Source organism: Elephas maximus, chromosome 1 (assembly GCF_024166365.1).
Source record: "Elephas maximus indicus isolate mEleMax1 chromosome 1, mEleMax1 primary haplotype, whole genome shotgun sequence".
Classification (NCBI taxonomy): Eukaryota; Metazoa; Chordata; class Mammalia; order Proboscidea; family Elephantidae; genus Elephas; species Elephas maximus.
Window position 1 is genome coordinate 127,697,362 of NC_064819.1, and position 25,357 is coordinate 127,722,718.

Below are 25,357 nucleotides of genomic sequence, written 5' to 3' on the forward strand. Positions count from 1 at the left end.
TTTTTTATTTAACCCAATATAACCAAACTATTGTCATTTCAACATTTACATAAATAAATTACTGAGACATTAAAACAAATAAACAAAAAATATATCATGTAGTTATCCAAAAAGAAGGCAAAAGATCTACACACTCACAAGTTTGTCAAACACTCTGGTTTGTTTAAAAAAAAAAAAATCATTCATCTGCTAAAAATGGACATTTTCTCACAGATTGCTATGGCATTGATTGAGTTTGGTTAGGGTTTTACTTCATATTCTGGAGCTTACGTCTTTTATACATAGCTAGAAAAAACTCCAGTAACACATCAGAATTTTATACTTTTCATTCAATATGTTAAAATAAATATAAATCAACCTAGATTACCTACACTTACTAAACTTTAAGCACTTCTTTATTTCTAATTATCATATCCCTTAGAAATTTTTGAATTTATCTTTATAAGAAACATGACCTTTTCTAATGCATAATGTGTCATATTTTAAAGCATTTAGGAAAAATGTGCATAAAGTCTCAACAAGAAAAAAGAAAAAAAAAATCCTTTGGTCAACTGGTGACAACAACTTCATGTTGTCTGAAAGCCTCCTCTGTAGTGTCCATGAGAAAGCTCAGCCAAAGCATCAGCACAAGTGCCAATTACACAGGCAGCAAAGGAGCCAGATGCTGTTGGCAAAACATGCTCCAGAGTGTGGCATCTGGGTCCAATAACTGCCATACAGAGTCCCATCTGTAGCTAAAGCTGTTGACTCTGCTTTGGGGGAAGAAAAATCAGAAATAAAGAAGGCAGTTAAATTCTAAACCATGCCAGGAATAGCAGAAGGCAGGTTGTAGTCAGCATTCAAATTACATCCCTAGCCCAATTTGCTTTTTAATGTCTTGAAACTGTGTAAACACTAAACTATGTTAATTCCAGTTGTTTAGAGACGAGCCCATGTAGGTAGTTCAGTAACTTAGGACACACAGACTCCTTAAAGAGTTCCAATATTACAACAAATGTTTATTATCCTAACATTTTTCTTCTCAAGGAATATAAGCATATGGCCAATGAAATGCAATTCTCATTTAATCTATTAAAATATATGCTATTTTAAACATTCACTGTGATGCATAATACACTTTCCTACAAATAGTACGTGTTTTGAGATGAAGAATTTGTAGATATCAACTTCTTTGCAAATTTTTGAAGTTTTCTTCAGATTGGCTATTTGCAAAGCGAAATAAGATATGCACTGTGTCCTTTACTGAGACTCCCAAAATTTTTGCTCAGTAGAAATTTGTGGGAATTCTTTAAGCCCCAAATCTTAATTAAACCCTTTCTCAATGACAAAGGAATAATTAAGGTTATCTGTTTTATATAAAATGGAATGAGTTTATATATATATATATATATATATATATATATATATATATATATATATATATATATCCCTGGTGGCACAGTGGTTAAGTGCTATGCTTGTTAACCAAAAGGCCAGCAGTTTGAATTCATTAGCCACTCCTTGGAAACACTATGGGGCAGTTCTAGTCTGTCCTATAGGGCCGCTATGAGTTGGAATTGACTCAATGGCGTGGGTTTGGGTTTGGTTTTATACATACATACATATATACATATATACATATACATACATATATATATATATACACACACATACACACAGACATACATACATACACATGGAACCCTGGTGGCTCTGTGGTTAAAAGCTTGGCTGCTAACCAAAAGGTGGGCAGTTCAAATCCACCAGCTACTCTCTGGAAACTGTATGGGGTAGTTCTACTCTGTTCTGTATAGGGTTGCTATGAGTCCGAATCAACTCCACTGCAAATTTTTTTCTTAATATATATGTATACATATAATTTCAATAAACCATCATTTATAAGATGCTTTTCCAGTCTTCTCCATACATATATTTTTCAAAATAAGACAAAGTTTTGGAATAATAATAACTAATGATATGTAGGGCTTACTATATGTCAGGAACTGAGATAAATGCTTTTAGAAAGAATTTCATTTAACTATTATCATAATCCTATGAGGTTTTGCTATTATTATTTCCACTTTCTATACAAGAAAATTTGAAACATAGAAATGTAAGGTAGACTTGTTTATACCAGTTCACACCAATATTTAGAGATGGGACCAAATTTTTATGCAGGCATTCTGACTCTGCTTTTTGTTTATTTTTTCTCTATATATACTATGAGTGATACAAAATACAACTTGACAGAATGGCTACCTTAATGGTAGAGAAAAGGCCTCTGAAAATCTGTTCCTCCATAAAAGTAATTGCTGTTGTTGTTTGTTGTTATTGAGTTGATCCTGACTCACGGCAAATCGATGTGTGCAGAGTAGAACTCAATGGGACTTTCAAAGCCATGACTTTTCCAAAGCAAATAGCCAGGTCTGCCTTATAAGGTGTTTTTGGGTTGGTCTGAACTGCCAACTTTTCAGCTAGTAGTAGTTCAGTGCTTAACTGTTTGCACCACCCAAGGACTGGAAAAACTGGCAAAATTAACTTTTTTAAAACTCTGGAAATTAATAAAGGCTTGCAAAAATCAGAAGAGTTTTTATTCAGAGAAATGGCTGAGTCTCATAAGAACAGCCAGCTATATATTTTTTTAACTTGCCCTATTCCCGTTTTTGTTTTAGAAGAATCAAGAGAGCCATGAGAACCAACAGCATCTCAACTTCAGCAGCTATGAAACAAGCAGCCCAGAAGCCATTGAAGGGGACAGAATGAGCTTGGAGTGTACTCGAAAGCCCTATCCCAGAGAAATTTTCATTACACGACTGTCCTTGCAGCTCTCTGAAAAGCTCCATTGCAAGGGCTTGATTTTATTTGCCCTAACTCAAAGCTCCTTCTATTAGAACAGCCCCATCCCCTGGAAATTTGTTGAAAGAACTCGGTGGCAACTGTTTAGCATTGCAGCTTCCTTGAGGTGGTCTTTCCAGTTGGGACTAACTAGAGAATGACCAGAGTACTTAAAAGTTGGAGAATGAGATGTCTGTAAAGGATTTTGGAAAGGTCAGCTATATCCTGGGAAATTAGAAGGTAACACATGTGTACAGGGCTGAGCCCATGCCTAAGAAAGATTTGAGAAGGTCCTAATCGCTGATCTGCTACTCACTTTGAGGCTCTGCACGAGCAAGAAGTGAAGGTTAACCAAGAGATGCAAATTCAAAAGAGGTTTGAAGGCTTGCCTCAACATGTACACAGAGTCACTCACTAAAGGCTGGGAGAATTATTAGTCTGAGACATTTAAGAAACTGCTAACTGCCTACTAAGCTAATGAACAGACACTTCAAAGAGCACACATGACCAAGAACAAATACTTTACAAAACTAATGCAGAAAAATCATTAAGAAAGCAACAGCCAATGGCAATAATAACAACAACAAACAATAATATCTAGGGATGGATTGGGATCTGATTTGCAGAGTTGCCACATTACATTATACAAAATGACAAGTTTTCATTTAAAAATATGAGATAATGTGAAGAAAGAAAAGTAGGGTCCATACATAGAAATAAAATAATTCAATAAAGCTGTTCCTCAGGAATCCCAGATATTGGGCTTACTCTACAAAGACATTAAATTATGTACAATAAGTATATTCAAATAATGAAAGGAACCATATCTAACTAATGTTAAAAACAATGTATGAGAATGAAGTATTGTCAAATAGAGGATAGCAATAAAGATATCAATAAAGTAGAAATTCTGAAGTTGGAAGTGTAAGAACTGAAATGAAAAATTTACTAGAGGAGTTCAGTAGCAGATTTAAGTTGGCAGAAGAATGAGCCAGTCAATATTAAGATAGGTCAATTGTGATTATGCATTCTGAGGTCAGGAAAAAAAAAATATGAAGAGAGCTTTAGAAACCTATTGAACATCATCAAAAGAATTAACATACACATAGTGGAAGTTCTAGAAATGTAAAGGAGAGAGAAAAGGGCAGAGAGGATACTTGAGGAAATAATAGCCGAAACTTTCCAATAATAATTTTTCCACAGATCATTCTCTTTTCCTAGTTTTTTGAAGTCATTCTGTACCTGCTTGAGAGGACTGCCCTGCTCTTCTTAGAGACATCAATTGTGTAAGTAATAAACCTTTTCATATCATCTTGGTGTATGTGTGGTGTCAGTCTTGACATCTGAACCAAACTTTTGGTAAGGGTTGCACCTGATTTTTCATGGTGACTGTAATATTATGATTCATTAATATTAAAATCAAGTAATTTTAATTTAGTCTAATAGACTTCATTTTTTTTAGATCTTTAAAATCTCTGCATTGGAAAATCATATTTTTATTTAAATAAAGTAATACCATGTTGGATAATTAATCAATATTTGAGTACTGTAATTTAATTTGTTGTATCTTGTAAGAATAACATATTTTGGACAATGGGTGAAGAAACATAAGCAGTTTACACGCATATGTATATATATGGCATATGTACATACATGGCATACATGCATTCTCATATATATGTTTATATATAAGCATATGTAGAAAGATGTATATATTCGCAAATACACAGGAGACTGCCTCTTGAGAAAGAGAAATGCAGCTCCTAACATCTAGTAGATGGTCAGATATAATCAATCAGGTTTCAATGTTGTGAGAGGAAGCACTCACAGCTAGATCTAGGTGTTCTCCTGTTGAACATTTCAACAGACAATTTTAACAGAACATTAATATCAATATTAGACAAAGTCATTCTGTGAAAAATGATGGATCATAACAAAAACAAGGCTACCCCATAATCATATATAAACACAGCAAAAACATAATCATTGTCAAAACCAAAAGAATGACCAAATATTCCCTTATCCTGGCTGGCATGAGAGACTGCTGCTTCTTTAGTTTGGCTTTTGCCCCTGTCAAATGTTCCATCCTTCTAGACAAGATTTTTTTAAGTTACCCAACCACAGAATTATCCCATCTTGACAATACCTAATCCAGAGCAAAGCCCCACTTCGTTAAATCCTACCCCAAATCACCTAACACAAACTCATACCTATTCTAAATCCTTTATAAAATCCTTTTAGTGAGATGTCCTATGGTCCTACATGGTATGCATTCTCCTTCACTGAGTTAATAAACCCAAGCTGTTCAACCCCAGGTGTATGACCTTTGGTTGAAGGACACTGACAATGCAGGTGTCATACACACAAGCATACACCAATTATTTTTAGAAATTAAAAATTAGATAAAGATAAAAATTATATATCAGCATCTCAGTGGAAAAAATAATGAAAAACTAACAGTACATAACGTAAACTAAAAAAAAAAAAAAAAACCCACTGCCATCGAGTCGATTCCGACTCATAGCGACCCTATAGGACAGAGTAGAACTGCCCCATAGAGTTTCCAAGGAGCACCTGGCAGATTTGAACTGCTGACCTTTTGGTTAGCAGCTGTTGTACTTAACCACTAAGCCACCAGGGTTTCCAGTACAGTAGGCTATAATAAATACATTTATTTAAGTAAAATGAAATAACTACCGATAAATACTGTTTTTGTTTCTCCCCCAGCCCATGAAAACCCTAGTGGCATAGTGGTTAAGAGTTTGGCTGCTAACCAAAAGTTCAGCAGTTCAAATCCACCAGATGCTCCTTGGATACCCTGTGGGGCAGTTCTACTCTGTCCTATAGGGGTCGCTGTGAGTCAGAACCGACTTGACAGCAATGGGTTTTCCTAGCCCATAGAAAGTTATTTCTCTACTGCATAGATGAAGAGGCTATTTATACTAATTTGTGATGATACATACACTTTAATAATAATTGATAACATCACATAAAAATAGCCAGGAATTTTTAGACTTTTGTATATTTAAACTAATATCATCTATTGGCATTTTGAGTTTTTCTATCTTACCCAAATTATTCATATTTTTTCTTCCTGCCATAAAGATAAAAACTGTTGCCAGCTACTTCCCTTTTAATAAACTGCCTACTGCTGGCCAGTGTGGATATTATAGCCCAGTTCAGTCACCAAAAGTGAGAAACGCTTGTAGTTACCAAGAATATCTACCTGAGATGATTCAGGATTCTCAACTATAATCACAGGCAAAAGAAAGTATATGAGTTACTTTGGGTGACACTCTAAAGTCACTTTGATTTAGCCCTGGAGAATAATCATCTAAGCATATTTGTTTTTCTATTAAGCCAATTCTGTGGCAAGAAGCAAGACATTAGTTACAATACATCGGATTGTGCGTCTATTTGTGAGATCTAGTATACATTGAACAAGTCAAGGAATAAAAAGCATTTATTTCAGGTAGTCCCTGACTAATGACTGTTAGTAATATGTACTACATATAACATTAAAATATATCTGCAAGTTTATATATGATGTTTCCTACCTCCAAAGACAAATAAAGGTTAGATGTATAAAGATACTGACAATAAAAGACAATAATAGAGAAAACTAAAAAAAAAAAAAAAAAAATGACATGTTCAACTTATTTCAGAACCGACTTATGTCCAAGTCATTGAAAAGGAGCCTCATCATAAGCTGGGGACTATCTTTAATATATATATGGTTATAAAACAGTTAAAAGACTAGCAATAACTACTTAGATTTTCTACTCTCTTCTCATACAAAAGCTAATACAATGTAATTATGAAAAATAGAAATTACTTATGTCATTAAATTGATCAATAACTTGACTAAAATAATCCAAACTCATAATAATATCTAGATAATAAATTAAAAGTTTTAACTCAATAGCAGATCCATTCCTTCCTTGTCATATCGTGGCACCTCTTACTGTGCATGGGATGGCCCAAAACAAAGCTGAAATGGCAAAACCATATTTTGAAGAAATAAATTTTTATTATGTGTCACATCTGGCAATTGCCTTTTCAGTTTAAAATTTGTTTATTTTTTTATTGAGTTGACACTTGCACTTCAGTATTTGCAAATTTCATGTGAATGTCACACTATCTTGTCAAGATATGGCTCTTCAACTTTGGATAGTTATTTTAATTAAATGGATATAAAATGAAAATAATGCCTGGATATATTCCAAGGACACTGTGCACTCCAAGTAATTTCATAAAGAAAAGTAGAAATATGTTACTCACTGATAATTGTTGTAAAGGTCAGTACAGGTAGAATTGTTCTTGCAAGGATTCATTTTACACTCATTGGATTCTTGCTCACAAAACGTTCCTTCCCAACCAGGCAGGCAGACACATTGATAGCTCTAAGGGAATATAAAAATTATACAACCTTTAGGTTATTTTTTACCCTTCAATTTACAATCCAGACTTTTTGATCTCTTTGTCATTCATGGCTTTTTCTCTTTTAATATAGTGTAAAATCTTCAAAAAATTGAATTTACAATAGTCTAATAATTGTGTGCATAGTTTTAATATTCAATTCAATACAACTTTGCAGTATGTATATAAAATTCACATACAATATTAAAGCTTTTTTAAATATTAAGTTCACAATGCAGTCTTGTTAAACATCTTAAAAGCCAAGTGCTGTATTAGTAATGATAGTAATGTGAATAAAACTAAATACCCAACACAGAAACTGCTAACAAGATAAAAACTATTACTGAAACAAATAAACCTGATGGAATTGTGATGTTACTGACAAATAATTAAATATGTTGCCATTTTGTTGATTCTGACTCATAATGACCCTATAAAAAACCCATTGCCATCGAGTCAATTCTGACTCATAGCGACCCTATGACCCCATAGGGCAGAGTAAAACTGCTCCATAGGGTTTCCAAGGCTGTAATCTTTACTGAAGCAGACTGCCACATCTTTCTTCCATGATGTGGCTGCTAGAAAATGTAAATTACACATGACTGTTATATTTCTATTAGGCAGAGATACACTAGATGATGCCAACCTGCCTTTCCACTTGTGAATAGAGTTAAAAAGCTCCCTGAGATTAGAGAATGTGCCCTAGTTTAATACATTCAGCATCTTGAGCAGGCCTGGCACCCAGTAGATGCCTAATGCATGTTATGTAAATAAATGAAAAAGAAGAAACATAATAGGAAAATAATATAAAGGCTGAGGTTAGTATCTAAGAGTTTTTAAACGGAGTCTATACTTTTTTTTTTTTTTAATTCTTCTGCTAGAGTGGGACAGCACATTTGATTCAAATATAACAGTCAAGCAAAATCCTAACCAGAGGACCAATAAATGCAGGAATTCAAATGTATAAGGAATTCCACTTAGTATCCTGTTTTGGACTAAAAAGAATATTTGGTTTTCTATGCTGTGAAAGCAGCCGAAAGGCAGAGGCATGAAAGCCACCATATTGTCAACATCAGGCTTGCATTCCTGACACATGTTATGCTAACTTCTCCCCTCAGAGTACTCGTTAATAATACTCATGGTTTGCTGGATTTTAGCAATGAATACCTTATGCATTTTGCCCCCTACAATGTTAATGTGTGATAATATTTGCAAGGATTTCATCAATTGTTTTGGGTTTCTTTTTTTTTTTTTTTTAAGCCTTGAATAGTAATCAGTAATAACAAATAATAATTAATATATTAATTAGTAATAATAAAACTATGAAGAATAATTGGTTTATAATTTCTAGGTATTTAATAATCTCATTTTCCTAACAAGAAAAAAAATTGCTTTAAATAACTTTTATTACAATCAACCTAAACAAACTTTATAAACAATTATTTAAAATTTAAATGAAAGAAAAGTTGGACTGGTAATATGCAAAGTTGTTACCTATTGGTATCGTTATATTAAGTCAGTCATAGCCCAAAATTTTATCTTACTAAAAATTCATCTTACTAAAGTGTGATAATTTGTGAAACTTACTTTCAGATCCCTGGAAATATAGATTTACAGTGAAAGAATAAAAATAAGAAATTAATTTTTTTTTTCTGATTCATTACTCAAATTACTCTAGGTGGAATAAAAGATGGATTTTTTTTTTCTTTAATAAAATGAAAAACATTGGACATAAAATCTAAAATTAATTCAGTCATTGTAAGATTAAAGGGCCCTGCCTACTGAGTTATTTTCTCTTTTCTTTAATGTTATTTTTAAATATTTATTTTAATCTAAAAAGATTTACAGAGCTGGACATACAAAGATTGTCAAATAGTAGACATAACGACACTCAGGATTAGACATAGATACAGTGATTTTTATTTGAAAAAAACTATGTTAATATAATTTCTTTCAGCTGTAGAAAATGATTTACCTTGCTGCTTTAAATCTAAAGTGAAATAGTATGTATTATTCTGACAGAAAGTTAATAGAATATTTAAAAACAATTTCTGTGAAAAGTTATACATGCTGAATTTGACTGAACATATTTAGAAACAAGGCAACGAAAATACATGTTAAAATGATTGATATTTTGAAGCATAACTATTCCAGAAAAACACATTTTCTTTAACTTGGGAAAATGTAATATAAATACTTGAAGCATATAAAAATTCACATGGTAGAAGTGGATATTTATAAGTTAAAAGTCAAGCTTTACTGGCCTTTAAAAGATTTTCAAGGAAACATAAATCTGTAAGAAACTCAGTTTTTTAAATTAGTGCTAGGGGGAGCAAATTAGTATTTTAGTGTCTAATTTTCTAAGTGAAAAATCTGACATTAAGAGAAAATTTGCATTAGTCTCATTTTCTATGTTCTAGGCAATCTATTAATACAATTTCAAATGATAATAGTCAAAATAACCTCAGTTGTTTGTCTACTATGCTATTTTTGATCCAGGATCTCTATAACCAAGCCATTCCTTACATATTAGTTCTCTCTTAGAGAACGTATTAGTTCTCTATATATCATTTATGGTACTTTCTAAACAATCCCCTCAGTAGTTTAAAAAAAAAAGAGAGAGAGAGAGAGAAAGGAAAGGAAGAAAAAAAGGAAAAAGGGAAATAAAGCAAGAGAGAGAGAAAAGGAAAGAGAAATGTTTAAAATTAGAATAAAGAGGCTTAAGCTATACATACCAGAATTTTATTCCTTATTATAGCATCCCCAAGAAAATAACTCATCTTCTGTCAATGTGCACCATTCTATATTCTAAATACTACTTTCCAAATTGATTCAATTTGACAGTTGGAGATATAGTCTATTACCCAATGATTTAACCCCAGGATACATATAATATTTCGGAATACAGAAAATATAATTTTTTGAGAAACTATCACAAACATAAAGATGTCAGAATATGAGTGCGGTTCTGCTAAAAATAGTTTAGATGTTTGGGTCAATTACCTTTTGTTCTGAAAGTCAAATGACAATGATAATGCAAGCTCACATGAACTAAAAATTACTTTTTTTTCTTCTCATCACACAATTTCCAAAATAATTCTAAAATATTTCACAGAAGGACAGTATGTGTTTTCTCTTTTCAAACTCAGTTTTGTAGCACATTCAAAAGCCCACAGAATTTTACATCATTTACTGCTAGAAGCTGTCTTAAGTATTAGATCATTCGGTTTGGGGGTTTTAAATTTTTTTGTTAATTTTGAATAAGAAAACCTTATACAAACACATTTCTCTAGAGTGTGTAAATAAAAAAAGGAGCATAAGGCAGATTCATTTTGATTTAAGCAAGGAAAGGATGCCCACAGCCCTGCCCATTCAGTTGTCTCAGCCACTCCCCCTCCCCAACAGCTCCAAAGGACACCATTAACCTTCCCAAGCATCTCAAAGCACAGAGTGAAAACCACTAATGCATCCAACTTATTTCATTTTATAATGAGGAAGCTGAGCCCCTGAAGGTTAAGTTAATTGCTCAACCTACTGTAACTAGTTGATTGCAAAACTGGAATTAGAACTCAAGCCTTCTGACTCCCTGTCCAGTCTTCACAAACACAGCTAAAAAATCAATGATAAAGTAATTAAATCAGAAATACATTTTTTATAAAATATATCACAAAAAGAAACTGAAAATTTTCTTCAATCTTCAGATCACATACATTGAATAATCATCTGAGAATACATGGATTTCCATATTCATTTTTCTTTGTATATTAGAAAATTATTAGATGGTCTACTTGACATCATCATGATACTATAGTAACAAGAGTGACTAACATATCTTTACCCTCACATGAGAGATGGCAGTGGAGAAAGCCCCAATATTAACATATTTATTAAATATGCAATTTGGTCTGTATGAGCCTGGCATAAAGACAATTACCCCAACTATACACATCATTTTCACATTACATGTATGCAATTCTCATTTTCACTAAGCTTGATAGTGCTGCAGAATGAAGAGTGTACAAATTTCTGCTTTGATTGAAGGATGCAGGCATGGGATATTTGCAGCTCCAGGACATATGTAAATTAGTGTTTGAAAGTTTTCAAACCACAAGTACAGAACTCATTTCCAGCATAGTGGCCCTAAGGAATATGAACATTTCAAAAAGTGAGAAAGTAAGCCAGGCTTTTTCACAGCAGTGATAGAGAAAGGTACCAAATAATGTAATATTTTCTTATTGTTTTAGATACCTTTCAATACCTCCTTATAAAACTCACTTTATCATTTGAAAACTAAAATAAATGAAATAATATAAAGATATTTGAAGCTGTCAATTGAACTATTTTATGCTCTGTAAAACAGTAGGCTCTTCATATTTTCATTTACTAATTTTGTTTTTTGGTAAACTCTTATTAGGTAGAACTTTTTATTAGTTTTAAACACAAAGCATTTCTCTGTAATAATATAGATACAGGTGGTAGAGATAGAGATACCTAGAATATATAATTATACATTCACCACACAGTTCACCAGTTTTTGTGGAGTTGATTATGACTCCTGGAGACCCAATGTGTTTCATAGTAGAACTGTGTTCCACAGGGTTTTCAATGGCTGAGTTTTCAGAAGTAGATCACCAGGATTTTCTTCCTAGGTGCCTCTAAGTGAACTTGAATCTCCAATTTTTTGGTTAACTGTTGAATATGTTAACCATTTGCACCATCCAGGGACTCCATAATGATATATACACTGACTCCTCGCTTACTGACATGATTAGGTCCCAAAGACTAGGAATTATACAAAAATCGATGGTGGCCGTATCAGATCATAAAATGGAGGATGACTATATCATTACATAACTGCCAAACCACTGAGAATCATGGCCCAGCCAAACTGATACATAACCTCCACCATGATAGCCAATGTTACTCTCATCTCTCAACTCAGTGTTCATTACTGTCAGACATATGTTGTTAATCTATGAAATAGTTGGATAGTAGATTTTTTACTATCATTGTAATGGTGAAATACTGGATGAGATACTACAAAGTAGGGGTAGTTATACATATAAAAGCTTATTTTAAGAATTAAAGAAGCAACATTCAGCAAATATATATATTTAATCACATTGTAGTGTCTTCGTTTTTATTTTTTACTTTTGTACAAAATGTTGAATATTTTTTGCTAAAAAGCGTAGGAAGTAATGCTTATTAACTGACTTTGACAAAGCCTTTCATATTTTAAGTGGTAAAAGAAGTATATATTTTGTTATTACAATGACTGTTACATGGTTTTGAGGAAATGTATATTTTTCAAACATTTTGAAAATTAGCTACATATAATTGATCTTGAAATAAAAAAAAATATAGTCCAATTTTCTTTTAGAAGACTTAAGAATCTCAAAGAAATATGATGTATTCTTGCAAATTGTGGATAAATTTTTATATCCACAATTTTAATTTGGAAACAAATGCTATCTCTAATGTCTCTTTGGATTCCTTCCCCCAAAAGATCTTAAAACTATTTTCTTTAATTAATTGGTGATACAGTCTTTATTTTTTTAAGTGAAATGTCTTGACTTTGTCAATTGGTTTCAGTTTACCATGAAATATGCTAAAGCTTTTTTGTTATAAGTACAATGTCTTAATTTAAAATGTCTCAGGCTGAATTGCAATAATTAAAACTACTTTTGTTTTCCTTCCATTGAGATTATTCACATGGGCTAATTTTGATTCAACATTATCAGCACAGAGATAAACAAAATACAGTATAGGAAAAAAATAGAGACAATCCAAAAAAGCAAAAGTTGTTTTTTTGAAAAGATAACAAAATTGATAAACTTATAGCTAGAAAGACTAAAAAAGAAAATATTCAAATTACTAAAATCAGAAATGAAAGTGGGAACATCACTACTGAGTTTTTGAAATAAAAAGGTTTTGCAAGAAAATACTATGAACAATTGTATGCCAAGAAACTGGACAACTTAGATGAAATATATTCCTAGAAACACGAATGCTATCAAAATTGACTCAGGAAGAAATAGAAAATTGCAACAGACTATAACAAGCAAAGAAATTAATCAAAAATTAAAAACATCTCAACAAAGAGAAGCCAAGGACCAGGTGGTTGGCTTCACTGGTGAATTCCACCACATATTTAAACAAGAACCAAAGCCAAGAGAGTGGAGAGAGGAAGCTATCTGTCTGATTAGGCAGAGAGCAATTGGGAGTACGTAGCAAGGTATGTATAAATTTTTGTGTGAGAGACTGACTTGATTTGTAAACTTTAACCTAAAGCACAATAAAAAATTAAAAAAAAATCAAAGCCAAAACTTCTCAAATTCTTTGAAAAAAATGGAAGAAGAGAGAACACTACCTAACTCATTTTAGGAGGCCAACTTACCTTGATAAAAAAGCAAAATAACATGAAAAGGGGAAAAAATAAATAAACAAATACAAAAACAAAAACTACTGGCCAATATTTCTTATGAATATAGATGCAAATATTCTTAACAAATTAATAATAAATTGAATTCAGCAGCATAATAAAAGGAGTAAACAACATGGCCAATTAGGATTTATCCCTTGAATGCAAGGATGGTTCAACCTACAAAAATCAATACTCTTCATCAATAGAATAAAATAAAATAAAAAGATTATCTCAACTGATGCAAAAAAAATTTAGTAATATGTAACTCCTTTCATATTAAAAACACTCAATAAATTAGGAAAAAAGAAAACTTCTTTAATATGATAAAGGCCATACATGAAAAGCCCACTGTTAACATCATACTCAATGGTGAAAGATTGAAAGCTGTTCCCATAAGACCAGGAACAAGACAAGGATGCCACTTCTATTCAACATAGTACTGGAAGTTTTAGCCAGAGCAATAAAGCAATAAAAATAAATTAATGATGTCAAATTAAAAAGGAAGAAGTAAAGTTATATCTTTTCTCAGGTAACATGATCTTATATGTAGGAAACATTAAAAAATACGCTTCCGGAACTAATAAATTCAGCAAAGTTAAAGGATAAGAAATCAACACACGAATATCAGTTGTATTTCTATAAATAAAAATTAGCAAACAAAAAAGAAATTAAGAAAACGATTACATTTACATAAGCATCAAAATATAAAAATTAAAAAATAAAATAAAAACACCTAGCTATGTATCAGTTGTATTTCTATAAATCAAAAATAAGCAACCAAAAAAGAAATGAAGAAAGCAACTACATTTACATAATTATCAAAATATAAAAATTAAAAAAAAAAACCTAGAAATTAATTTAGCAAAGGAGGTGGAAGACTTGTACACTGAAAGCTATAAAACGTTGTTGAACAAAATAAAGAAGACCTCAGTAAATTGTAAGACATCCCATGTACATGGATTTGAAGATTTAATATTGTTAAAATGACAATACTACCCAAGGTAATATACAGATTAAATGCATTATCTATCAAAATTCCAATGTCATTTGTAACAGAAATAGAAAATTCTATCATAAAATTCATATGAAAGTTCAAGGGATGCTGAATTACTAAAACAATATTGAAGAAAAAAAAAAGTCTGAGAAAGCATACTCTCAATTAAAAAACTTGCTACAAAGCTACAGTAATAAAAACAGTGTGGTAATGGAATAAAGACAGGCATATAGACCAATGGAGTAGAATAGAGATCCCAGAAATAAACTCTCACATATATAGGCAATTGATTTTCGCAAGGGTGCCAAGACTATTCAATGGGAAAAACCATTCAAGTGATGTTGACAAAACTGGATATCCACATACAAAATAATGACCTTTTACTCTTCTCTGACGTGTTATACAAAAATCAACTAAAAGTAGCCAAAAGACCTAAATCTAAGAGCTAAAACTTAAAAAAAAAAAAACTCTTAAGAAGAAAACAGAGCAAAAGCTTCATGACCTTAGATGTGGCAATAGATTCTTAGAGATGACACCAAAAGCATATTCATAATTTAAAAAATATGTTACTTGGGCTCTATCAAAATTAAAAACTTTTGAGCATTAAAATGCACTACCAAGAGAGTGAAAAGACAACCCACAGAATGGGAGAAAATATTTGCAAATCATGTATCTGATATTAGAAACCCTGGTGGCATAGTGATTAAGAGCTATAGCTACTAATCAAAAAAAGTTAGCAGACTGAATCTACCAGGTGCTCCTTGGAAACCATAAGGGGTAGTTCTGTTCTGTCCTATAGGGTCGCTATGAGTCAAACTGACTGGACAACGATGGATTTGGTTTTTACACAGAATTCTTACAACTAAACAGTTTTTTTTTTTTTAATGATCAAAGAATTTGAGTAGATACGTCTCCATGAAAATATAAAAATGGTCTACTGAAAGCACATTAGAAGATGCTGAATCTGATTATTCACTAAGGAAATGTAAACCAAAACCACAATGCTATATCACTTCACATCCAGTAAAATGGTTATTATTAACAGAAACAAAAACACACAAGCAAACAACAACAACAAATGAAAATAACAAACGTCGGTAAGGATGTGGAGAAATTGGAGCCCTCATATGTACATTGCTGATAAAATGGCACCGCCAGTTAGAAAACAGCTTTGAATTTCCTCAAAAGAGTTGAAAATAGAATTAATTTATGATCCAGCAATTCAACTCCGAGGTATGAAGTCACCATAATTTGCAACTCAGTGCAAAATTTATATTACAAACCATACCGCAGGGTACTTTCAAAATTGTTCTCAAGCAAAACTTGGGTCAAATGTATAGTTCGAAAAAATTGAAAGCAGTGACTCAAACAGATGTTTGTATATCAATGTTCATAGCAGTATTATGCACAATCACCAAAAGGTGGAAACTACACAAATGTCCATCTACAGATAAATGCATAAACACAAGATATATACATACATGGAATATCAAGCAGCTGATAAAAAGAAATGAAGTTCTGAATATGCTTCAGTATGGAGGAACTTTGAAGGCATTATGCTAAGTGAAATAATTTAGACACAAAATGTCAAATATTGAATTATTATACTTATATGAGGTATTGATAATAAGAAAATTCAAAGAGACAGAAAATAGAATCAAACTTACTGGGGCTTGGAAGAGGGGTCATGAGGAATTATTGATTAATGGGTATAGGGTTTCTGTTTGGGATGATAAAAAGATCTGGAAGCAGATGATAGTAATGGTTACACAACAATTTGAATTGCATATTTGAAATGGTTTAAATGGCCACATTTATGTCATGTATATTTTACCACATTAAAATGAAACAAAAATACAGGTTCTACTTTCATCCTGCTTTTATTCTGTATCCACTAAGAAAATATATAAAACATTTATTAAACCATACAATTGACCCAAGTTTTGCTTGGCAGCAATTTTAAAACTATCCTGTGTTATGTTTTATTACATATATTTTGCACTTGAGTTTCAAATTATGGTGATTTTATGTTTAAAAAATATTATTTTAAGTGAAGAATTATGCTGCTAAGACTTGTTATTCTTTCAAGATATGTATCGCTTTCTCCACATTTAAAATAAGGGAAAATGCAGATTTCACGACTTATTGATTTTAAAGCTTCTGTATACTCAGTTAAAAATATACCTCTCAAATCAATCTCTTTATCTTTTTGAAGTATTGTTAGCAAAGAGAGAGAGAGCTTGATTGCTATGCAGAGTTTTGCAGCTTTTTTTTTTTTTTTTTTTTTTTATAATAAAATAAAACAGTCACATCACCCAGGCTACTCAGTTTGGCTTCCCAAATTATATTTGCCAAATGATGGGTTCCTTATTCAATGCTCGTTACTTTACCAGTGAGTAGAGCTATGGGTGGTTGTAGTGGGTGCTATTTTGTACCTCTGGGTAAACCTTCATATCAGAGGCTCTGCTGGCACCAGTTATTTGGAATGTTGGCATCTGAGACCTTCTCTAGGAAATGTTCTTGTCTGAAGGTGGCTGCCATACCCTACGTTATGCCAACACCTTGTCCTCCCTCCCCCACTAATGGCCCATGTCTAATTACTGGAAATTACTGATTTATACAGAGGTACAAAGACCTAGAGATGCTTTCCCTCAATTTGAGTTATCTCTGAAAGGGCACTCCTGCCCAAGAACTCTCTGTATGATTGGCTAAAATCTCTATTGCAATTGTATCACAGTTCAAATTCTCTTTCTGCTCATTTCTCCTTCCTTCTCTCTCTCACAGGTATTATTCCCAAACTACTTCATAAACTTTCTACATGAAAATATCTATCTCATACTCAGTTTCCTGGAGAATCTCACATGAAAGAGATGGAGCCAGGAGTGGACAACGATGTGGGCTATAAAAATGGAGCTGGATTGCCTGCTACTTAGCTGGCAATAAAGACTCCGGTCAGTGGCAGTAGGTAGGGTATGAATAGCCCCTAGTTTGATGTAGTAGGGCAACTATTAAAATATTTTACCAGCTGGGAACTGGGTGGGGGATACTGGTAGAAAAGAATGGGCTGGCATATGCAATATCACAGGCATTTAAGAAGCTTAGTGGAAGTAGAAATCATAAGAATAATGGGATAAGATGGCTCTTGCTGAGTGCCATTTGATGCATTAGAAAAGACAGGGTATAGGTGAATAATCATCAATTTAAAGGCATGGGGTGACAGTAAAACACATCTTTACAGCATATAAAAAGACTATCATCTCCTGTAGCCAGAGCCAAAAAAAAAAAAAAAGCGATCAGCCTGGGACTTAATTATAAGGGCAACAGAGTTTCTAAGAAGGCTGAATTTTCAACCATGATAAGCCAGCTCTGCCAAACTCTAAGCTCCAGGAAAGAATGGAAATTTAACACTTAGTTGGGAATCTGGGTTGACGAATTTGGAAATTTTGAAGCCCACATTCCCATAAAACCATCTGGAACTCCAGGAAAAGTCACTGTCCTCTTTTTTGAAGATGACACAGGGATCTTATGCAAGCCACCTCCCCTGGGATTTAGCCCAAACTAGTTAGAAGTGTTCAACACTTGTCTGTCAGTTTGTCGTACTATAGTGGCTTGTGTGCTGCTGTGATGCTGGAAGCTATGCCACCAGTATTTCAAATACCAGCAGGATCACCCATGGTAGACAGGTTTCAGTGGAGCTTCAAGACTGAGACAGACTAGGAAGAAGGACCTCATGATCTACTTCTGAAAAATTTACCAATGAAAAACTTATGGATAGCAGCAGAACAGAGTCTGACATAAGGCTGAATGATGAGCTACTCATGTTGGAAAACACTCAAATATGACTGAGGAAGTGCCGCCTCCTCAAAATAGAGTGGATCACAGTGATACCGAGGGAGTACAGATTTTGCGATCTTCATTTGCTGATGTGGTACAACTCAAAATGAGAAGAAACAGCTGCAAACATCCATTAGTAATCAGAAAGTAGAATGTAGGAAGTATGAATGAAGAAAATTAAATGTGGTCAAAAATGAAACGAGACGCTTGAAGATAGATATGCTAGGCATTAGTGAGAGGGTATTGGGCATTCTGAGTAGGACAATCATATGGTATACTTTGCCTGGAATTACAAATTGAAAAGGAACTACATCCCATTCATGGTCAAAAAGAACATTTCAAAATCTATCCTGAAGTACAGCCCTGTCAGTGATAGGATAGTATCCACACGCCTACTAGGAAACTCCTCCCTCATGTGTCTGTCAGTTTGTCGTACCGTGGGGGCTTGCGTGTTGCTGTCATGCTGGAAGTTATGCCACCAGTATACAAATATCAGCAGGTACACCCATGACAGACAGGTTTCAGCTGAGCTTCTAAACTAAGACAGATTAGGAAAAAGGACCTAGTGGCCTACTCCTGAAAGGAATTAGCCAATGAAAATCTTAAGAATAGCAGCAGAACACTGTCTGGTATACTGCTGGAAGATGACCTTCTCAGGCTGGAAGGCACTCAAAATATGACTGGGGGAAGAGCTGCCTCCTAAAAGTAGAGTCAACCTTAATGACATGGATGGAGTCAAGCTTGTGGGACTTTCATTTGATGATGTGGCATGGCTCAAACTGAGAAGCTGCAAGCATCCAATCCTAATAGGAGCCTGGACTATACGGAGTATGAATCAAGGAAAATTGGAAATCGTCAAAAATGAAACGGAATGCAAAAGATCTATATCCTAGGCATTAGTAAGCTGAAATGGACTGGTATTGGTCATTTTGAATTAGACAATCATATGGTCTACTATTCTGGGAATGACAACTTGAAGAGGAATGGCATTGCATTTATCATCAAAAAGAACATTTCAAGGTTTATCCTGAAGTACAATGCTGTCAGTAATAGGGTAATATCCATGCACCAACAGGGAAGACCAGTTAATATGGTTATTATTCAAATTTACACACCAACCACTAAGGCCAAAGATGAAGAAATAAGATTTTTACCAACTTCTGCAGTCTGAAATTGATCGAACATGCAATCAGGATGCACTGATAATTACTGGTGATTGGAACGTGAAAGTTGGAAGCAAAGAAGAAGGATTGGTAGCTGGAAAATATGACGTTGGTGATAGAAATGATGCTGGAGATTGCATGATTGTATGTTACAAGACCCATGAATTCCTTACTGCAAATACTTTTTTCACCAACATAAACTGTGACTACAAAGATGGACCTCGCCAGATGGAATATGCAAGAATCAAATCGACTACATCTATGGAAAGAAATGATGGCAAAGCTCAATACCACCAGTCACAAAAAGGCTAGGGGCCGACTGTGGAACAATCAATTGCTCACATGCAAGTTCAAGTTGAAACTGAAGAAAATTAGAACGAGTTGACGAGAGCCAAATCACGACCTTGACTATATTCCACCTGAATATAGAAACCATCTCAAGAAAAGATTTGATGTATTGAACACTAATGACTGAATACCAGATGAGTTGTGGAATGACATCGAGGATATCATACACTAAGAAAGCAAAAGGACATTAGAAAGGCAGGAGAGAAAGAAAAGACCTAACTGGATGTCAAAAGAGACTCTGAAAATTGCTCCTGAATGTTGAGTAACTAAAGCAAAAGGAAAATATGATGAAGTAAAACAGCCTAACAGAAGATTTCAAAGGGTGGCTCGAGAAGACAAACTATTATGATGACATGTGCAAAGACCTGGAGATAGAAAACCAAAAAGGAAGAACACGCGCATTATTTCCCAAGCTGAAAGAACTGAAAAAAACATTCAAGTCTTGAGTAGCAATACCGAAGGATTCCACAAGGAAAATACTAAATGACGCAGGAAACATCAAAAGAAGATGGAAGGAATACACACCGTCACCATACCAAAAAGAATTGGTCGACATTCAACCATTTTGGGAGGTAACATATGATCAGGAATCTATTATACTGAATGAAGAAGTTCAAGCTGCACTGAAGGCATTGGTGAAAAACAAGGCTTCGGGAATTGAGGGAATACCAATTGAGATGTTTCAACAAACTGATACAGTGCTGGAAGTGCTCGCTTGTCTACGCCAAGAAATTTGAAAGACACAACTGGCTGGAAGAGATACATATTTATGCCTATTCTCACAAAAGGTGATCCAACCAAATATGGAAATTATTGAACAATACCATTTATATCACAAGCAAGAAAAATTTTGCTGAATACCATTCAAAAGTGACTGCAGCAATATATTGGCAGGAAGTCCCAGAAACTCAAGCCAGATTTAGAAAAGGACATGGAACCAGGGATATCATTGCTGATGTCAGATGGATCCGGGCTGAAAGCTGTTTACCTATGTTTTATTGACAAGGAAAAGGCATTCAACTGTGTGGATCATAACAAATTATGGATAACACTGGGGAGAATGGGAATTCCAGAACACTTAATTGTGCTCATGAGGAACCTTTACATAGATCAAGAGGCAGTTGTTCAGACAGAACAAGGGGATACTGATTGGCTTAAAGTCAGAAAAGGTGTGCGCCAGAGTTGTATTCTTTCACCATATCTATTCAATCTGTATGCTGAGCAAATAATCCGAGAAGCTGGGTTATATGAAGAAGAATGGGGCATCAGGAGTGGAGGAAGACTCATTAACAACCTGCATTATGCAGATGACACAAACTTGCTAGTAGAAAGTGAAGAGCACTTGAAGCACTTACTGATGAAGATCAAAGACCACAGCCTTCAGTATGGATTATACCTCAACATAAAGAAAACAAAAATCCTCACAACTGGACCATAAGCAACCTCATGATAAACAGAGAAAAGATTGAAGTTGTCAAGGATTTTGTTTGACTTGTATCCACGAAAATACACATAGGAGTAACAGTCAAGAAATCAAAAGACTCATTGCATTGGGCAAATCCGCTGCAAAAGACCTCTTTAAAGTGTTGAAAAGCAAAAGTGTCACCTTGAGGACTAAGGTGCACCTGACTCAAGCCATGTTGTTTTCAATTTCCTTATATGCGTGCAAAAACTGGACAATGAATAGGGAAAACAGAAGAACTGAAGCCTTTGAATTTAGGTGTTGGCGAAGAATGTTGAGTATACCATGGACTGCCAAAGTAAGAAAAGATCTGTCTTGGAAGTAGTGCAGCCAGTATGCTCCTTAAAGGCAAGGATGGAGAGATTAAGTCTCACATACTTTGGACACGTTATCAGGAGGGATCAGTCCCTGGAGAAGGACATCATGCTTGGAAGAGCAGAGGGTCAGCAAAAAAGAGGAAGACACTCAACGAGATGGATTGATACAGTTGCTGCAACAATGGGCTCAAACACAGCAACAATTGTGGGTATGGCACAGGATCTGGGAGTGTTTCATTTTGTTGTCATAGTGTCACTATGAGTTGGAACTGATTCAACAGCACCTAACAACAACTAGGAAACCAGTTAATAAGACTATTATTCAAGTTTTCCCACTAAGTACTAACGCCAGAGATGAAGAAATTGAATATTTTTACCAACTTCTGCAATCTAAAATTGATGAAATATGCAATCAAGATACATTGATATTTACTGTTGATTGGAATGTGAAAGTCGGAAACAAAAGAGAGGGATTAGTAGTTGGAAAATATGACTTTGGTAACAGAAATGATGCCTGGAGTTTGCATGATAAAGTTTTGCAAGACCAATGACTTTTCCAATGGAAATACCTTTTTGCAACGACATAAATGGCAACTACACACATGGATCTTGCCAGATAGAATACACAAGAATTAAATCAACTACATCTGGAAAGAGACAATAGAGAAGATCAACATCATTCAGAACAAGGCCAGGGGCCAATTGCAGAATAGACCATTAATTGCTCATATGCAGGTTCAACTTGAAGCTGAAGAAAATTAGAACAAGTCCATGAGAGCCAAAGTATGACCTTGAGTATATCCCACCTGAATTTAGAGACCATCTCAAGTATAGATTTGACACAATGAACACAAATGACCACAGACCAGACAAATTGTGGGGTGACATTAAGGACATCATACAGGAAGAAAGCAAAGGGTCAGTAAAAAGACAGCAAAAAAGGAAAAGATCAAAATAGATGTCAAAAAAACTCTAACATTTGCTCTGAATGTAAAGTAGCTAAAGTAAACAGAAGAAATGATGAAGTGAAAGAGCTTAACAGAAGATTTCAAAGATCAGGTCAAGAAGACAAAGTATAATAATGAAATGTGTAAAGACCTGTATTTAGAAAACCACTCAGCATTTCTCAATCTGAAAGAACTGAAGAAAAAAATTCAAGCCTCGAGCTGCAAAATTAAAGGATATTGAATGAGGCAAGAGGGATCAAAAGAAAATGGAAGGAGTACACAGTCACTTTACCAAAAAGAATTAGTTGACATTCAATCATTTCGACAAGTAGCATATGATCAAGAACCCATGTTACTGAAGGAAGAAGTCCAAACTACATTGAAGGCATTGTTAAAAAGCAAGGCTCCAGGAATTGACGGGAGACAAATTAATATATTTCAACAAACAGATGCAGTTCTAGAAGCACTCATTTGTCTATTCCTAGAAATTTGGAAAAAAGCTGCCTGGCCAACAGACTGGAAAAAATTACAGACATGAACATTCCAAAGAAGGTGATCCAAGAGAGTGTGGAAAGTATCAAACAATATTTTCAATATCAAACCTAAGTAAAGTTTTGCTGAAGATAATTAAAAATGTTTGCAGGAGTACTTCAGCAGGGAACTGCCAGAAATTCAAGATGGATTAACATGAAGACATGGAATGAGGGATATCACTGCTGATGTCAGATGGATCTTGACTGAAATTAAAGACTATTAGAAAACTATTTACCTGTGTGTTATTGACTATGTAAAGACATTTGATGGTGGATCATAAAAAAATTATGGATAACATTAGGAAGAGTAGGAATTCCAGAACACTTCATTGTGGTCAAGCAGAGCCTCTGCATATAGACAAATAGGCAGTCATTGGAACAAAGCAAGGGGATACAGCAGGGTTTAAAATCAGGAAAAGTGTGTGCAGGGTTGTATCCTTTCACCATCCTTATTCACTCTGTATGCTGAGCAAATAATCTGAAGAAGAATTCACCATCAGGATTAAAAAAGAAAAAAATGAAATCCATTGCCATTGAGTCAATTCTGACTCATGGCAACCCTATGGGACAGAGTAGAACTGTCCCACAGGGTTTCCAAGGAGCACCTGGTGGATTCGAACTGCCGACCTCTTGATTAGCAGCTGTAGCTCTTAACCACTGTGCCACCAGGGTTCCACATCAAGATTAGAGGAGGATTAATAGTATGTTGAAGCGTAATCTATACTGAAAGCTGAAGTCTTTGATCTTCATCAGGATTAGAGGAAGACTAATAACAAACTGTTATATGCAGGTGATGCAACCTTGCTTGCTTAAAGTGCAGAGAACTTGAAGCACTTATTGATGAAGATCAAAATCTTCAGCTTTCAGTATAGTTTACACATCAGTATAAAGAAAAAAACTTTATACTGGACAATAAACTCACAAATGGACCAATAAGCAACATCATGATACATAGAGAAAATAGTGAAGTTGTCAAGGATTTCTTTTTGCTTGGATTTACAATCACCTCCCATGGATGCCATAGTCAAAAAATCAAATGACATATTTCAGTGGACATATCTGTAGCAAAAGGCCTCTTTACAGTGTTAAAAAGCAAAAATCACTTTGAGGACTACAGTGTGTCTGACTTAAGACATGATATTTTCAATTACCTCATATGCATGCAAAAGCTGGACAATGAACAAGGAAGACCTAAGAAGAATTGATGCCTTTGAATTATGATGTTGGTGAAGAATATCAAATATATCATGGTCTGTCAGAAGACAGTCTTAGAAGAAGTACAGCCAGAATGCTCCTTAGAAGTGAGGATGGTAAGACTTTGTCTCAGGTAATTTGGACATGTTATTGGGAGGGTCAAGTTCCTGGAGAAGGACATCATGCTTGGTAGAGGGTTATCTAAAAAGAGGAAGACCCTGAATGAGATAGATTGACACAGTACTGCAACAATGGGCTCAAACATAGTGTCTTAGTTATCTAGTGCTGCTATAACAGAAATACCACAAGTAGATGGCTTTAACAAAGAGAAATTTATGTTCTCACAGTCTAGTAGGCTAGAAGTCCAAATTCAAGGCGGCAGCTCCAGGGGAAGGCTTTCTCTCTCTGTCGGCTCGGGAGGAAGTTCCTTCTCATCAATTTTCCCCCGTACTAGGAGTTTCTCTGCACATGAACCCCGGATCCAAAGGATACGCTCTGCTCCCAGTGCTGCTTTCTTGGTGGTATGAGGTCCCTATGTCTCTCTGCTCACTTTTGGCTTTTTTATCTCAAAAGAGATTGGCTTAAGACACTGTCTAATCCTGTAGAGGTTATCAATATAACTGCTGCTAATCTATCTCATTAACATCATCGTGACAGGATTGACAACACAAAGGGAAATCATATCAGATGACAAAATGACAGACAATCGTACAATACTGGAAATCATGACCTAGCCAAGTTGACAGATATTTTTTGGGGGACACAATTCTATCCATGACACATAACAATTTTGAGAATGGCGCAAGACTGGGTAGTGTTTCATTCTATTGTACTTAGGGTCACTATGAGTTGGAACAGATTATATGGCACCTAACAATAACAGCAGTAAGGATTGTATGACAAGACTT

At 34.3% G+C, this 25,357-nt stretch overlaps 1 protein-coding gene across 1 annotated transcript in view; it reads right to left on the minus strand.

Annotated features, from left to right (window-relative positions):
• The window catches only part of EYS (eyes shut homolog), a 1,933,311-nt gene that overhangs the window by 1,343,242 nt on the left and 564,712 nt on the right, over positions 1 to 25,357 (minus strand). Inside the window, 1 exon segment of the mRNA XM_049873718.1 lies at positions 7,096 to 7,217. Within this exon segment, the coding sequence (XP_049729675.1) occupies positions 7,096 to 7,217 (122 nt within the window).